The sequence below is a fragment of the Crotalus tigris genome, unplaced genomic scaffold, assembly GCF_016545835.1.
Source record: "Crotalus tigris isolate CLP2741 ecotype Arizona unplaced genomic scaffold, ASM1654583v1 scf7180000021447.437961, whole genome shotgun sequence".
Classification (NCBI taxonomy): domain Eukaryota; kingdom Metazoa; phylum Chordata; class Lepidosauria; order Squamata; family Viperidae; genus Crotalus; species Crotalus tigris.
Window position 1 is genome coordinate 3,934 of NW_024098515.1, and position 17,950 is coordinate 21,883.

Sequence of the window (17,950 nt, forward strand, 5' to 3'; positions counted from 1 at the left end):
GCTGTATCTGCTCTCAGGGGAGGTTGGGAAAGAAACGCCAATGTTTGCAAGTTAATACCAGGCACCCCTCCCTAAACCTTCCTTCAGCTATGCTGCCATCTCAAGGGCTTTCAGGGTTCTGAGAAAGAGCTCTTGAAGTGGGCCATCTCCATTCAGCCCATTAAAGCAAACTGGATCGCTTTGGAACAAAGCCCGGCTGACGTTCCGATGTGGGCACAAGCACTTTCTCTCCTGTCTCCTCGCAGCTAGTTAATAGGGTCAGATGGCTCCAAATGTAGCATTCTGCTAGGAAACGAGTGACGTTCCCTTTAGACGACAGGAGAATGAAAGATCCTGGCTCGCGTGGCAAGAGACCCATTTGGCTGGCTCCCAGTCCACATCAAAGACACGCGCCGGGATAACTATTTTTCATTTATTGCTCATATGCATGCCTTTTATTTGCTCTGTGGACTGGACCTCAACCAGTTCTTTTGTTCTCCTGCAAGCTCATTTCCAAGGCTGAATGAGATTTCCAAAATATTTCAGATTAAACCATTCTTCCTCCCTGTCCAGACTGGTCACAAGAAGTTCAGTCTAACTGGCTGGAAGAGAAATGCTGGAAGATGGTAAAACAAAGGGACAGAAGGAACGAGGGCAACCTTACCAGCTCACTAAAGACAGGCAAATTGGGACCCGGGGGGAGGACTAAATCAGAGAGCAAGCCCTGTGTCCCACAAACCAGCCCTCCTGGGAGTGGGGTCGCTGGAGTCTTTGGTCCAGGATTCCCTACACTGATTATGGGGTCTCTCCAAGTTATCATCTAAGCATGGTAGGAGATGACCAGGCGGAGGGGAGTGGGGTTAAAAGCATTATTAGTTTGGAGTCTCTACACCCCGTAGGAGTCCATCCCCCCCCCTTGAAGTCCATTGGCCCCTGTCTGGCGCCAATTTGCCTTGACTGTTAGGAATTCAGATTCTTGTGAGTAAGTAGCAGGAAATAAACTTGTAGTTCTTTTGAACTCTATCCCAGGGCTTTTCAACCTTTTCACCCATTGTACCACTTTTAGGATATGGCAATATCCGAGTACCACCAGTCACCTAGCAAGGTGTCAAAAACTTGATGACCCCCCCCCCAAAAGGAAAAAAGTGATAAAGTACAGGTAGTCCTCGACTTACAACAGTTCGCTTAGTGACTGTTCGAAGTTACAATGCCACTGAAAAAAGTGCCCCCCAAGCCACAACCGAGCAAGACACCTGCCTACCCACCCGGCCTCGCTCTTCCTCCTGTCCGAGGTTTTCATTGTTGTGAGCATTTCTGTGGAGGATTGGCAGCGGGGGTGGAGTGGGGGGGGTGTTGGTTTTTTATTCCCCCCCCCATCTGCTGGGTGGTTGCAGCAGGTTTTGGTCACTTCACATGACCCTGGGACACTGTGACCGTCATAAATATGAATCAGTTGCCAAGCATCTGAATGTAAATCACAAGATCCTGGAGACGCTGTAACATTCCAGCTGATCGGCGCTTCTTCTGGGCTCAGCAGAAGTGCCAGGATCAGTGCTGAGCTCCAGCTGGAACATGGCGCTGATCCTGGCGCTTCCGCTGAGCCCGGACAGCCCTGCAGCTCCAGCCATCTCTTGCTCAGGCTTGTGCGGTGCTGCCACCAGTTCAGCTCATTCCCCTCCCACGCTACCACTTTTTCTAGGATGGTCGCGTATCACCTGCCAGGTGCCAATGTACCACAGGTGGTGCCTGTACCACTGGTTGAAAAGCCCTGGGCTATCCTGGTTCCGAGTATTCACAAATATGAGATTCTCCAGCTTCAGGCCCTCTTTCAGAAAACCGCCCTACACCTTTCACTGAGAAACCTAATTAGCAAGAAAAGGAAGAGGGGGGAGTTGAAACCACTGGGATTTAAAAAGTGAAAATCACAGATACGGATCGGTAATTCACTTTGGTTCAGAAAGGAGGATACCAAGGCGGTTCCACAAGAAAACTCCCAGCCACACAGATGGCTGGTTTAAGAGCAGTGCGAATTACTACTGTCCGGGTAAGTGGCAACTACCAAGTTACGTAGACAACATTTTCCAGGGGAAGACATTTGGGTCACGCCTTGACTCCAGGGCGACATAGTAGAAAAACGTCTACAGGTAGCCCTCATCTTACGACCACAACAGAGCCTAACGTTGCTGTCATTAAGTGAGACACTTGTTAAGTGAGTTTTGGCCCATTTTACGACCTTGCTTGCCTCAGTTGTTAAGTGAATCAGTGCAGTTGATCAGTTAGTAACCCGGTTGTTAAGTGAATCCGGCTTCCCCTTTGACTTCGCTTGCCGGAAGGTGGCAGAAGGGGGATCACGGGGCCCCCTTGGGACCCAGCAACGGTCGTAAGGATGAACCAGGTGCCAAGTGTCTGCATTCTGATCACATGATTTGGGGTTGCTGCAAAGGTCGTAACTGTGAAAAGCGGTCATAAGTCCCTTTTCTCGGTGCCGTTTAACTCTGAACGGTCACTAAACGAACGGTTATTAAGTCGAGGACCACCTGTACATAAAAAGACGCCTTACAACAAGAGGGCCACTAAGCTGGCTTCACCTGGATGGGAAGGGGGGGGAGTAATTACCTGAGCCGCTGTACGAGGAAGAAGAGGGTGTCCGTCGCGAAAAGCTTTTTACGGCCAGGCTTTGGCCTCGCTGCTTCCGCCGCCAGGCTGTCCGGCACTTGGAGTCTATGCTCTGCTTAATCCGGTACCAGTCAGACTCGGTGATGCCAAACTTGTAGAAAAGGTGACCTGCGGGGCAAAAGAAAATCCACATTTGACGGAAGGCATCAGCAGTTGGCGAGGTTTAAATAATACACGCAGTCCTCGACTTACAACAGTCCATTTACTGACCATTCAAAGTTACAAAAAAGGGACTTCTGACTGTTTTTTTCACACTGGCATCGGTCACGTGATCAAAATGCAGACCCTTGGCAACCGACTCACATTTATGTCAGTCGCCGTGTCCCCGGGTCACGTGATCCCCTTTTGCGACCTTCTGACAAGCAAAGTCAATGGGGAAAAGTGATTCATTTAACAACCGCGTGGCTAACTTTACAACCGCAGTGATTCCCTTAACAGCCATGGCGAGAAAGGTCGTAAAATGAGGCAAAGCCACTTAATAAATGTCTCCCTTAACAACAGAAATGTTGGGCTCAGTTTTGGTCGTAAGTCGAGGACTACCTGTACAGTCTTCATCAAGCAATGTCTGGGCATCTAATCAAACTTCACTGTGCTTTATACCACTCTCCGGGCGGTTTACAGAGCCAGCGTTTTGCCCCCAGCAATCTGGGTCCTCATGTACCGACCTTGGAAGAATGGAAGGCTGAGTCAACCTGGAGCCGGTCAGGATCGAACTCCTGGCAGTGGTTATTAGAAAATCTTCTTTAAAGCCAACTGAGGTGAAAGGTTGAAAACTACGTGTAATGCAGCACGTTATCCGTTTTGTACTCTTTGCCTTCCTTGCGCACTACGTCTTGCAATCTTATTAACAGACTGCCTGGGACTTTGGAGGTCTTCTAGTCCAGCCCCCAGCTCAAGCAGGAGACTGTATTCTATCCAGTTCAGCAGAACAGCATTTCGTCTAACTGGCAATCCACTTGGAAGCACTAATCAGGAAGCTTTGGCATTTCAAAGTCACAGAGATCCTTCCAGGGCCTTCCTCCCTGGAACCTGCTTCCTTGATTTCAGGTTGATCGAATTGTGACCGTAAGCAGAGGAAAACCCGGAGTGTGGGGTGAGGAGCCAGACAACGCCTAACTATGCAAGGCGACCCCCAAGCTTGTTTACCCCCAAGCAAAACTCCCTGGGTTCAGTAAGGCTCTGACCTGCAAAGTCACCCAACTATCCTCGTCCTTAAAATGGGCACTTGGTTGTCTGCATATGGCAAGACTGAACAGATTAACAGAGAGCTCCTTGAAAACCAGAGGCAAAACGGAGAAACTCCAGTAAAGAAGAGAAGGTGTTTGCAGAGGAGATCAGCAACATCACAGCAAGACGGTGGTTCTCCTCTTTCGGGGCAACTGGCCAACAAACAAACTTAATGCTTCCCTTCTAGAGTTCTAAGCCAGCTAGTTTCAGCTGTTTTTCCCTTCTGGGCAAAACGTAGATGCAATTCTCAAAACACTTCAGTGCTTTATGCTTTGTTCTGAGAACTTGTTAGTCCCCAATTTCAAACTGACAGGGGCCCATCGATTTCCCACTGGCTTAATGACCAAATAAAACCTCTTGCTGATTCAGATATTAAGGGACAAGCCTTGTTCTGTGTGGCTTTCAAATGCAGCGTGAAGGCAGTGCAAATCACGTTACTATACTTAATCTAACACGTCACAACAGAGTTTGACTGTTGGAGCTGTACTATAAGAAAATGCATGTGAGATGAAGTTCTGTTTTTCAATCCGTTCTGCAACGCCAAGTATATTGGCAGTTTAGTACCTAGTGCAAACTATAATTTTCTTTTCAGCACCGGCAATGAAAAAAAAAGCTCGAGGCTGTTCCCTCAATTGTGCTTGGTGTCTTCACAGTCCAATTCAACAACTGGGAAAATCATTACTCCCTCTCTAATTCTGAGTCACAGAGGATGTCTGGGATATTCTTAAAATGATGATGGAACATTCACTACTGTACAGTGAATAGAAATTGTGGACCTTTGAAAATATGCACAGAAAATTGGAGAGAAACCTCTAGAGCAGTGTTTCCCAAACTTGACAATTTTAAGGCATGTGGACTTCAACTCCCAGAATTCCACAGCCAGCGTTGCTGGCTGTGGAATTCTGGGAGTTGAAGTCCTCATGCCTTAAAATTGTCAAGTTTGGGAAACACTGCTCTAGAAGAAGAATTAAACCTCCAAAGTTAGAAATGGATGGCTCTGCACGCCCCCAAGCAGTGCTGAAGCTTGCAAGCCCACTGGAAACGAAACGGTTATTCTGCACATATTAAACAAGGCGCTTTCAACATTTGCAATCGGGAGTATTCAGACTTAATTTGCAATGTTCTTGTTCTCATTTAATGTAACCGAATCGCTGATTTATGGGAGCAAATTGGAGCTCAATATTTGGAAAGGATGCTGAAAAAGCATTTCATTAAAAGAAGAAAGCTGGCTAATGGGAGGACCACGTTGGTTTGGAACGGTGATAAAACTCCAGGGTTTCATGCTCTGTGAGTGTTATGGCTTCGAAATGGCAAGCCGGCAGCTTCGTTAGCTCAGCTCAATTTCTCATTAGAGCTCATCAGGCAGGGGCTGTTTTGAAGAAGCTCAACGGCTTCCAGGTTTAACACTCGATTCAGATCCACGCTTAATATTAGCAATTCGGGCCTCGCAATGTGCAGCCCACGCACCAATAGCTTTTACTAGCAATTCTCGGCTTGAGGGGAGTAAATATTTTGGAGCCCATACAAAAATAAAATGCAAGGCAGACTACCCAGAAAATACGACCGTGTCTTTAGAATTTACTGCCCCCAAATTCCCCTTCCAACTTGAGCTTCAATATGACAAACGCACCAAGGTAGCAGTTCACACAGCAGGTCCCTAAGCCTTCGATGAGCTGAGCAAAACAATAAAACCTGAGATTAAGAGAAATCTTTTAAAGAATTCTGCCTTTTCAGGATACGCGATCTCAGCTATCTGAAAATAAATGCCGCAGTTCCATCCCCGTGCAGAGCCGGAGTGGACAAGCATCCCTCTCTTTGAGGCATGGGGACCTTCCTTTGGCAGAATAACTCAACTACAATGATGATGATGATGATAATGATGTTGGAAAGGACCTTGGAGGTCATCTAGTCCAACCCCCTGCTCAGGCAGGAAACCCTATACCATTTCGGACAAATGGCTGTCCAGTTTCTTCTTAAAAACTTCCAGTGTTGGAGCATTCACCGCTTTTGGAGGCAGATTGTTCCACTGGTTAATTGTTCTAACTGTCAGGAAGTTTCTCCTTAGTTCTGGGTTGCTTCTCTCTTTGATTAGTTTCCATCCGCTGCTTCTTGTCCTGCCTTCAGGCCCTTTGGAAAATAGCTTGACTGCCTCTTCTTTGGGGCAGCCCCTGAGATATTGGAATACTGCTATCATGTCCCCCCTCATCCTTCTCTTCATTAAACTAGACATACCCAATTCCAGCAACCGTTCCTGATATGTTTTAGCCTCCAGTCCCCTAATCATCTTTGCTGCTCTTCTCTGCACTTTTCCTAGAGTCTCAACATCTTTTTTACATCATGGTGACCAAAACTGGATGCAGTATTCCAAGTGTGGCCTTACCAAGGCCCTGTAAAGTGGTATTAACACTTCACGTGATCTTGATTCTATCCGTCTGTTAATGCAGCCTAGCACTGTGTTGGCTTCTTTGGCAGCTGCAGCACACGGCTGGCTCCTATTTAAGGGATTGTCCACTAGGACTCCGAGGTCCCTCTCACAGTTGCTACTATTGAGCAAGGTACCCCCCTATACTATACTGCACATTTGTTTTTTCTTGCCTAAATGTAGAACCTTACTTTTTTCACCATTGAATTTCATTTTGTTTGCTGGGTGAATCCCACAGCTCCAACTGACACCTAAGCTTGCACAGACGGACTTCCTATCCCACAAAAATTAACACAGGGAGTCCTCGGCTAGCGACCACAACCGAGCCCAGCATTTCTGTCGCTAGGTGTGTTTTGCCCCACTTGACGGCCTTCCTTGCCACAGCCGCTCAGTGAATTCCTGCCGTTGATCAGTTAGCCACACGGTTGTTAAGTGAATCCGGCTTCTCCCCGTTGACTTTGCTTGCCGGCCGGTCACAAAAGGGGGATCCCCCGAGCTTGGGATGCTGCAACAGTCATGAAGTAGGAGTGAAGATGCCAAGCGCCTCAGTTTTGATCACGTGACCCACGGGGAGGCTGCAGAGGTCGTGAGTGTGAAAAATGATCCTAAGTCACTTTTTTCAGTGCTGTTGTAACACTGAGCAGTCACTAAACGAACTGTTGTGAGGGAGCAAATCGAGGGAAAGAAACTGCTGGCAAAGATCAAGCCGTCCAATTCCAAGATGCTCCCCATTAAGTCCGTCAACTATGGCCCCCTTTACAACCTGTGGACTTCAACTCCCAGAATTCCTGAGCCAGCAGTTGAAGTCCACGGGTCATAAAGGGGGCCATAGTTGCCCACCCCTGATCCTGAGGCTCTGCTTCCCCATCCTAAAGTCAGCAAGTGAGGGCACTGGCAGTTCAGACCAAGGCCACTGGTGCTACCTTACAGGGTGTGTGTATTTCTGGGAGAATTGCTTCGCCAAGAAAAGCATATTTTTGGCGTTACAAGCTTTGCACTCTGCAGTTCAGTCCACCAAGATTTCGCTGTCCCGTTCTGCTCTCCTGAGAAGATATGGTTTCCCAACATCTGCAGATCGCAAAAGCCTTCGGATGAAGTTCATCTTGCGCTAACGAGAAACAGAAATCTGCTTATTTTCCTTGTTATATTTTGATAGGTTTGTATAATTTGCTTTAGGTTGCAGCCCTCCGTCTGGGCTATTTTAAACCCTGATGGGTTCCAGATGAAACAGACCCTATTGCTGATGGATTAAGCTGATAGTAGATTCGCAGATGACAGAGGCAGACTACCATATTTTCTATCCTGGTAGGGATTAATAATCACATTAAAGGTGGGTTTTAATACTGTGGCTACTTCTGTGCCCTTCTGAGAAAAGTTCTTTCTACATTTTTGCCCAATTTTAGTCCCAAACAATTCCACCCTAATTCTGCTTGCTCTCCCCTTGCCCCCAGTACAGTTGTTCTCTGCAGGGCAACACTTCCATTTCTCCATTTCTGTACAGAAAGAAACAAGAGAGAGAGATAGAGAGAGAGAGAGAGAGAAAGGGAGAGAGAGAGACAGACAGACAGACAGACACAGAGAGAGGGAGGGAGAGAGACAGACAGACAGACAGACAGAGACAAAGGGAGAGAGAGAGAGAGAGAGAGGGAGGGAGAGAGACAGACAGACAGACAGAGAGACAGAGACTGAGTCTGTTTTTTCTACTTGTTTGCTTGAGCAAAGGAGCTTTTTGTCCTCCCTGCAGTGTGTCAGTCCAAGGATGAGTGACTGATATCACAGCCCCTCCAGTTCATAATAACTGGACACCAATTCTCTGCCACTGAGAGATCCTTGGGTAAATTGCCCAAGGAAAAAAAGCAATATGAAGTCCCAGGGGAAAGATTTGCTGAAATTCCATATTCTCTGGCAGCACAGTGGGATATGTCCTATCCTCCCTTGCTGGCCGTACTTTTATCTGGCTTTAAGCAAAGGCTGGACCTTGTCCTACTTATTCCAGATAAGAAGCATTATCCTTGCTCAAAGTCATTAGAAATTATTCCTTAGAGAAGGGTACATTATTCACAGAACTTGGCAGATGAAGGAACTGTTAGTCCTGGAGTCAACCCCTTTCCTCTGTCTTCCTTTTAGTTAAATAAAAATAAATCACTTCGAGGAATATATGTATTTGCCATATTCCCCCTCAATCTTCCTTCTGGACTTTTGATAGAACTCAACCTACATCGACAAAGTCTGTCTTGTTAATACACAAACTTCAGTTAATATTAAGAATATTGGACAGAAATGTCTAAGGAACTTATTTGTCCTTGTTGTGAGAGAGTAAACTATATTTTCAGCAACAAAAAAACCTGTTAACCACTGCCTATTGGATTTCACTACTCTAAAAAATGTTTCTTTAGTAGCCTTGATGGAAAGAGTCCTTAACCATCCAGTTTGCCCGAATCCTGCCTTCATTGATCAGCTGCCCACTGCCATTATGGAAAGCAACCGAATGAAAATATACACCTCAAAAGATTAATAGCTTGTGGGAAAGCTTATGCACAATATCCAGAATTCTTAATAAGCATATTTCCCCTCATTTGGAAAGTGCGGCTGCAGAATATTATATACTTTTCAAAATATTTTCTATTAAATACAGATTTGGTTGGGGCTTTTTTCCCAGAAAGAGAAAAGGATCAACAAGAATCTTTCCACTGATGGGTTGAAAGACGAGACTTAACCAAAAGGCAACTTGGCAATCCTGCAGTGTGGCACTGGGGAGGGTGCCTCAGCATCCAGGATGAAAATTATGCTCTTCCACAGGTTATCGGAGAAAAGGTAAGTGGGTGGTATATTATTCAGTGGGTGGGTTCATCAGTGCTTCAGTTCAGACATCAGTGTAACCTGTGGCTTCCCCAAAACGTGACTTCTAATCCATACCATGACTTAAGCTTCCAGACAGAGATGTATGGTTTAGATCAACTGATTTGCTTTTTCTATCCTTTCAGTATTAATCTTCATAAATTCATAACCTCTGGAAGAGCACCATTCTGAACCTTTTATCTCTGATCATGAAATGTGGTTTGCCATTCCAAGCATCACAATGGAATAGACTAAACTTGATTCGCAATATTTTAGAGCGATACTTATACAGAATCGTTGCTGTTCCTTTCTCCCATAACACAACTCTGCTGGGTCACATTTAAGTGTACCCACACGTAAACATGCACAAGGAGACTCTCTTTAACATTCAAGGAGACCTTTGACATTTCCTTTGAAAGCCAACTTTTCTCAACCTCCTCTTCCAATCAATAGATTCCCATCCCAACTGTCAACATGGGGTGAGCTGCCTTATCCAGCTGCCACTGGACAATGGGGGAAAAGCCGGGTCATCCCTGAATTTATTTATTTATTTATTTATTTGTTAGCATGCAGCAGCATGGAATGAGGAAATTGGATTAGACCAGGGATATCCGGACAGCCCACCTGAAGGCGAATGGCATCGGAGACTTTTAAGCTTTTTCTAGCTTAATTCGATAACTGCTGAGAGTTACTTCCTCAAGAAATGGCCTTTTTTCCCAAGGCAGATCCCATCACTTCCTTGATCTGCTGGAGCTGTTCAACCACCCAGGTAAATCCAGGCCCCAAATCCAATCTTCTAAACCAGACACTTTCACATTCATCAGAGGAAGGTTAAGCATCTCCTACCTATTTATCCCTAGAGGAATACAACCAGAAACCCCGGCTCTTAATGGCGGTGAGGCAGGCTCAGTTCCTTATTTTCAATAAAATTATACTTTTTCCAGCAGCAGCAAAATTTGCCTCATTCCTAGATGTTTCGATAGGATCAAGAGTCAACCTGTGAAATGTTGCACGTGCAAAACAAAAATAAAATGAGCCGGTCCTGCTTTGGAAAAAGCATCCAACGCAGCCAGAAGCAAACATATTCTCTCTGATAAGAGTCGATCGAAACCGAGATCTGATCTGTGTCCAACCTGAATACTTTTGCATAACATCCCTATTGGAAATGCACCCGTTATTACTATAAACATTATTATTTCAATCACTTTCTCCATCAGAAATGTCAAGAACACCGGGGAATGTTCACTCACAGCAAGCTGAATTCAGAGGAACATCCTGAACCGAGAACAGGGATGTGAAGGCTCTCAATAGGGGCTTCCAAGGGTCTGATCACCCTAATTTAGCCACAACTTATAAAGAAGGTAACAGAATTTCAGCCTGGAGATAAGGAAGGAAACAACAAGAAAGCCTTCAACCACTTTCGGAAATATGCAGCTCAGCAAAACTGGAATGGGTCAACTGAACATTGTTTTGGTGTACTTTCCCCTGATTTAAGGATTTGCAAAGCAAAACCATCAATTTCGGATGCTTTCCATTACAGCAAAGGGGAAATTGTTGGGTAATTTTCCTAGACTGACAAAACTTTTGTGTTAGAATGCAGCTGTATAAATGCTAAGGTTGAATCTTCCACCCAGTCAAGCCAAGTACATCTTTCTTGCCGGCTTCTGTGGGAACGGATTCAGACTGCAGAATGTCAGAGCACTTCCAGACGACAGAAGCTGCACCTCCCCATCAAAACAAGACTATTGGCCACCACCCTGGGCCAACCCTCTCCCAAGTCATTAGTCACCCCATGTTTGCCTATCCAGGCTTGAAAGAAGTGCTTGTGGGGAGAGATCTCAAGGCCCAAGGAGACCCAGTACTCACAACGGATGCCGTAGATCATGAGAGGATCGAGTTGTTTCTTCCCGTGCTTCCCTTGCCCAGAAAGGTTAGAGATTGCCTGGATTTCTCGATGGAATAGGTAATCAAGCAACGTCAGCGCCATCTTCTCAGCCGTCCGGCAATTGGTGCTGATGTGGAGCATGTCTGCTGGGGTGATGGGGCAGCGCACACGCATCTCAGGATTGTTTTCGTCCCCAAGCCACGTCCCGCTAGGATAATCCTCTAAAAAGAAACACACGTGAATAGGGCGCTTTGCTCCTCACCGAGATAATAGAATTGCCCATAGTCAAAATCTATGTCGCATAGACTGGGCTCATTTTAAGCAGGTGAATAACAAAAAGCCCAAAAAGAAAAATCACACATTAAGTACAGGTAGTCCCTGACTTACAACAGTTCATTTAGTGGCCATTCAAAGTTACAACATCACTGAAAAAAGTGACTGATGACCATTTTTCATACTTATGACCGTCGCAGCATCCCGTGGTCATGTGATCAAGAGACACACACTTGGCAACTGGCTCATGATTACGACGGTTGCAGAGTCCCCAGGGCATCTGATCCCCTTCTGAGACCTTCTGACAAGCGAAGTCAAGGGGGGGAGCCGGGTTCATTTGACAACAGGGTTGCTAACTTATCAACTGCAGCGATTTGCTTAACAGCTGTGGCAAGAAAGGTGATAAATTGGGGCAAAACTCACTTAACTAATGTCTCACTCAGCAAGAGTTGGGCTCAGTTGTGGTCGTAAGTTGAGAGCCACCTGTATAAATGGATACTAGCATATAAACAACAAGGAGGGAATTCTTTTACAGCAGCATTGATCCAACAGTCCCTGCAAGTGAAAACAAATCTCCTTCTAGCCCTGAGCGCAAAAGAATGGAGGCCTTTGAACTATGGTGCTGGAGAAGACTCCTGCGAGTCCCTTGGACTGCAAGGCGTTCAAACCGGTCAGTCCTAGAAGAGATCAACCCCGACTGCTCTTTAGAAGGCCAGATCCTGAAGTTGAAACTCAAATACTTTGGCCACCTACTGAGAAGGAAGGACTCACTGGAGAAGGGCCTAATGCTGGGAAAGATTGAGGGCAATAGAAGAAGGGGACGACAGAGAATGAGATGGCTGGATGGAGTCACTGAAGCAGCAGGTGTGAACTTAAATGGACTCCAGAAGATGGTAGAGGACAGGAAGACCTGGAGGAATGTTGTCCATGGGGTCGCGATGGGTCGGACACGACTTCGCAATTAACAACAACAACAGCCCTGCAAAGGCCCAGTTTGGGCAGAAAAGGAAATCAGGGTCACCTGCTACATGCAAGAATCATAGGAGGGTGAAACTCACATATTCTTTTTTCTCTTTCCTTGTTTTCTTTGCAACCTCAAGAACCCCGGAGAATTTTGTTTCTGCATCTAAAACAAGCCACTGTTCCTTGTGACATCCAAAATTGGGGGGGGGGAACAGATCATTTCAATTACAATTGACAAAAAAAAAGAAAAGTGAGACAGGGATAAAAACATTTTATTTTCCTCTCTGTGAATTCAGAAGATCTGGCAAACCCAGAAGAGGAGAGCCGGAGCCAATGTTCTGATCTGATGCAAGTCCACAATAAACTCTACAGTGTGGCCTTTCTAAAGGATGCTGAAGCCACAAACAAAGCAAGCAAAACTTGCTGGTTGCTCAAAACGGCTGGAGAAGGAAGGGATATCGTTGTCAGGCATCAAGCGCAGAGCACTGAACCACAACAGTTGTGGGAAGAGGCTGACTCGGCATTTGCTAGGGACAAGTGAGAATGTACACCGTTTGTGAGTACAGAAGAATGGTAATTTATTTGATTGATTGCATACAGGGCTTATCAAGAGAAGTCACTCGATGGGAACCAAAGCTCCCAAATAGAAATGGATTTTAAAAAAAAAAAATTATTCCACACTACTGGAATGGGAGTCTGCATTGGGTTGATTTACCCCTCCTAGGAATGAATCCTTGTAGGTGAGCACTAAAATCCTTATTTTATTACAATGGTACATGGTTTTCTAATATGTCAACACTACAAACAATTTATGTCCAGGACAAGCGAAACTCAAACAATTCCATCCAACCAACTCAAAATGTGGAACTTCCATTCCTAAAGCTTGGTAGTGTTTCTTTTAGGGAAATTTGTTGAATGGCTGGCATCTAAGAGACCCATAAAATTGCTGACTCACCCAAACCCAGAATATAATTATTTCTAACTCCTAATTAAAGAGTCTTCAAAGCAGTAAAGATGACCCAATCATTTATTGATAGCTGAGGAGAATCAACTTGTCATCTCTCTGGATTGAGGCCACAGCAGTTATAACAGTTTTAAATCCTGTAAACGTTTAGGGTGCAGATGTAACCACAATGCAGAACCATCACTGTCACCACCTTCCTGTTGCCTTGTCCAGAAACACTCAACTGTCTGTTATTGACTGAGTCAAAATAATATTAGCGTGAACTTGCCACACTATTTAGTTTCTTCATGTCAAAAACACTGTCTTTGATATGAGGTCTTTCCTAATGCCTGACAGAGATCTGGAAAGAATTACCAAAGGATCAAACTCTTATTTTCCAAAACTGAAAAAAGCCCCTCTCAAACTACAGCATGATAGAAGTCTGTTTTTTGGGACTCAACATGGAACCATTCCTTCAGTATTTTCTCTTCTCCAAGGATAAGAAAGAAGTTCTAGTCTTCCTGGGTAAGATTAATACTTTCCTTGGACTTAGCTTGGAATAAACAATTCTGAGTACTCATCAAAGACACACGGGACACTCAAACATCAGAAGAAGAATGCCTCCAGTTCTGCTTTCAGTGAAGCATTCATCACATCATCACGTAGAGGGAGCGAAGTACTTAAATACCAGCCATTCAATATACCCACCTTTATGGCGTGCTTGATGGCCTCTCAGCTTGGTTGTTGGCCTGCAGCATCAGCGCCCTGATAATGTTACCTATTTGGGTCATGAAACGTCTGTAAGTCAACAACCAAGCTCAGGGAGCACCAAGGATTCTGCAATTCAACCCTGAGCTACAAATATTCTCTTCTATTGGAAGATTCACATTTCCCAAACACAAGAACATGGAGAGCATACAAGTTCCTCTCCATCTGAAATCTGGATCAGACATTCTCTGTTTTCATCTCTGTCTCTTTGTACGAAGAAAACAATTTGTTCCACAGAAAATCCTTTGCAGATGCATCACTTTTAATATTCTTTAACATGCAAGGCCAGTGTCCATCTGCTTATTTAACACCCAAGCTGCTCCTTCTGCAGGAATATAATATCACTGCTTGATTCTTTGCCAGTACTATATTTCTTCATTCCAGGGTGAAACATCCTTTGAACCTACCTGGTAGACAAGAAGCAGGAACAAGAACTCTAAAAACAAAATCCCTCCCAGGGTGCCATCAATCAACTCTGTTAAACCAATGGAAAGTACACTGAACACCTGGTCATGTTAATATTTAGAGAATTAGCCAGTTGTGTTTACCAAACACCTGCACAATGAACAGAAACGGTAGAGCCAGATAGCTGCATCAAAGGCATATTGAAATAATAAATTGTTAAAAATATAAGCCCTTCTCTCTAGAGCAATCAAGCAAGAAGGGTTTTCTTAACATGTGTGTTGTGTACATCCATCAGTTAACTTGGCTTTCAGCATGTGAGGATGGGAGAAGAGACTCCGGGGACTGCTGAAAATTAGCTGCCAGAATTGATTAAGAAACCCCACAAAGGCTTCCAGGTTTGACCAAATCAATCTCCCTTCAGTTCTTTGGTTCAATTATTCCAAGTTGATACTGAAATCTTTATATAAAAAAAAGCTCTACTCAAAACTCAGAATGTGTGTGTCTGTGTTTCTGTGTGTGCCTCTGTATAAACTAGACACACAGACACACACACACGTGTGTAAACTTCATACCTGCATTTGATATGTTTCCTTGGATACCGGTTAAGCTCATGGAGTTGTTGCCAGCTGAATTTAAAATACATTTCCTTTGTTTGTGAACCACATCAAATAATGCTTATTTCAAACAATTGAAACAACATGTAAATTCATTTCAGCTGCTTCCTTCGAAAACAGTTGTGATTCCTCTTCCTTTTAAAAACTGCTTTTATTCAGGCACGACACTAGTAATAGAAAGCTGTACTCTTTGGGGATACGTGTGGTAGGCACAGGAGAAACCACGCTTGTTTTTCTCCGTTCTGGTCATGGAAGAAAAACTCTTCTTTTGACAGTGAAACAGATTCTGAATCAGAGGAAAAACCTTCCAGATTTTCTGAGAAAGTCAAATTCAGCTTTACTGTTTCATGAAACTCTGCTATATGGCTAGAACCTGGCAAAGCTATGTCAATCAAGCCATTCACTCACTAAAGGGGATATATCAAAATTGTTTCCACAACATATAGGAACCAGGGAAGGAAGGAAGGAAGGAAGGAAGGAAGGAAGGAAGGAAGGAAGGAAGGAAGGAAGGAAGGAAGGAAGGAAGGAAGGAAGGAAGGAAGGAACCCAAAAAGCCAGTTTACTAGAGAAATCTAAAATCCTAAAGCTCTCAGTTCTCCTTCTTCAAACTTGGGATAAGCATCTGTTTTGTAACAACCTCCAGCATCGCCACAGGGATGGCAGAAGAGCTGCTCCAAACCGTTTCAGATTTTAGGCAGCAATTTTGAGAAGCAGACAGAAAATTGCTATGCCTGCCTTATGTAAGTTGTACTTATCTAATAAAAGCTGTATTTAGTTGTAAGCAGAAGACCTAATTTAATTACATTTTCTGCTTTGAAAGAGGGAGGGTGTACCAATACGCCCTAAATATATGGAGCATCACTGTTTGTTTACTCAGGATATCTTCCCAGTGGAAGGCAGAATTGGAGGAAAAGGCCCCTTTTCCCCAGGGGAAGTTGGACACCAACTCTGGGAATTCCAGAGAAGCGCAGCCAATACAGGCTGGCTGAGAAGGGGTGAGGTGAGGGTGGACAATTCTGGTTTCGTTCATCTGGAGGGTCCCGGCATGGGGATGCTGCATATCATCCATTCTATCTTGCCATCGCTAGGACTACTCCATTGATCAAATTATGATTTATCAAATTTTAACAACCTAATTATGATTTACAATCAATGCAAATCAGAAATTTGGTCCATCTCCAAACTCAATATTAAAATGTGTAAGATTGGGGTCCCATTTGTTTGGGGTACTTCACAGGGCTATTTCATGGTTATCTATGTTGCGTGTTCATACTAAATAGCCCTTCGCAGTTAAATAGCCCTGCAAAGTTCTACAAGCAAATTAGACCCAATACTAGGAAGAATTGAACATACTTAAGGATTAGCTAAATTCACGCTGTCTTCTTTAAGCATTTTTCTTTTACATTTCCCAGTCTAGCCTGCAAACCCACAATTTTCCTATGATCCAGATGCTAACCAGACCCAACCCTGCTTGTTTCAAGATTGGCCCCAGCCAGCTAGGTATTGCCATCATTGTAAGAACACTTTATTGTGGAAAAAATACTGGAAAGTGACCTATGAAGAGCTGTTGGAAAATTCTCTAACCAATTTATAAAAGGAGGAATGAGATCCATTCCCAGCTAATCCATGACCAAATTAAAGTGACACTTTGAAAAGTGAAACAATGCAATGCCGAAGTGAATTCCTTCTATTTCAGGAAAATGGTGACAGAATGAAGAATGCTTATTAAAACCAACTATTAGAAAAGACTGAATATTGTAACTCTCCTGGAGCAGCGGCGTCCAAGAACCGCAGAGAAAGGACTTCTATTACCATAGATTGGTTGCAAAAGAAATTTAAGCATGAAAGTGGCAACACAAGAAACAATAATTACAGAAAGATGTATCCAATTAGAACTAAACAGAATGGAAAAACAATTTAAGAAGTAAAAAATTTAAAAGAAAGAAAAATGAATCAAGCAAATCCTGTAACACAGAAATTAGCAAGCAATCAGTTTTCTTCATTGTAGCTATGAAGTTGGGTCTGCAATCACACTAACACATGGTGGGGTCGCCACCCCTGGTGCCCCAGGTGCAAAGCACCCCGTGTGGAGGAGATCCTGATTATCTAAGGGTGGCTTGACCACTGCAAGTGATACCACCTCTTTAAGGATCTGCAGGTCAACTGAGAGTAGCAGGTTTGAGCACATTCTAGCAACATGGCCCAAAGTCTTCTCCGTCTATTTTCATCCTTTCACATGGAAATTGAGAAGAAGTATATGCATCCAGAGAGACCTCTCTGCATGCTATCTCCATCCCAGGAGAGGTTCCTCCAGTTAGGGGAGGACAAGCTAAATACCAGTGATAGGAGATGCATGAGGTGTAAACAGCTCTGACCAAGACAAACCTCTTTCTTGTACGTGTGTAGTACACTTTGCACCTGGTTGTGTGTGGGTGGGATATATATATCAATCGTGCTATACCTCTCAAAGTAAGCAACATTCTAGAAAACATAGAAGAGGAGATGGAAATCAAACACAATAACATACATTCTTTATTACTTCTCGTATTAATTTTTTCCCCTTGTTTTTTCCCCCCAGACAAATAAATGCCTATCAGAAAGATCCTGGAAGAAAAACGCAGTGGGGAAAAAGCAGCTTTTTTATTGAGGTGGCTTAGGCTCTCATACCGGGCATGCTCATTCAAATCTCTGCATGTCAGCTGAATTTATCACTTCGCTTAGTCCAGTGTTTTCCCAAAACTTGAACAATTTTAAGGCATGTGGACTTCAACTCCCAGAATTCACAGCCAGCGTTGCTGGTGTGGAATTGGAGAGTGAAGTCTCATGCCTTAAAATTGTCAAGTTTGGGAAACCACTGGCTTAGTCTAAGAGCTTTATTTATGCAGCATGAGATGATAAAAATATCAATTTTATATGTGAGGCATTGAAATCCAGCATCGGGCTTTCACAGTGATGGC

General features: G+C 44.2%; 1 protein-coding gene across 1 annotated transcript in view; it reads right to left on the minus strand.

Moving 5' to 3' along the window:
- Nucleotides 1–2,390: 2,390 nt before the first annotated feature.
- The window catches only part of LOC120296712 (protein BANP-like), a 46,827-nt gene continuing 31,267 nt past the window's right edge, over nt 2,391–17,950 (minus strand). The window contains 2 exon segments of the mRNA XM_039318633.1: nt 2,391–2,763; nt 11,009–11,248. Of these exon segments, the coding sequence (XP_039174567.1) occupies nt 2,564–2,763; nt 11,009–11,248 (440 nt within the window). The 3' untranslated portion in view covers nt 2,391–2,563.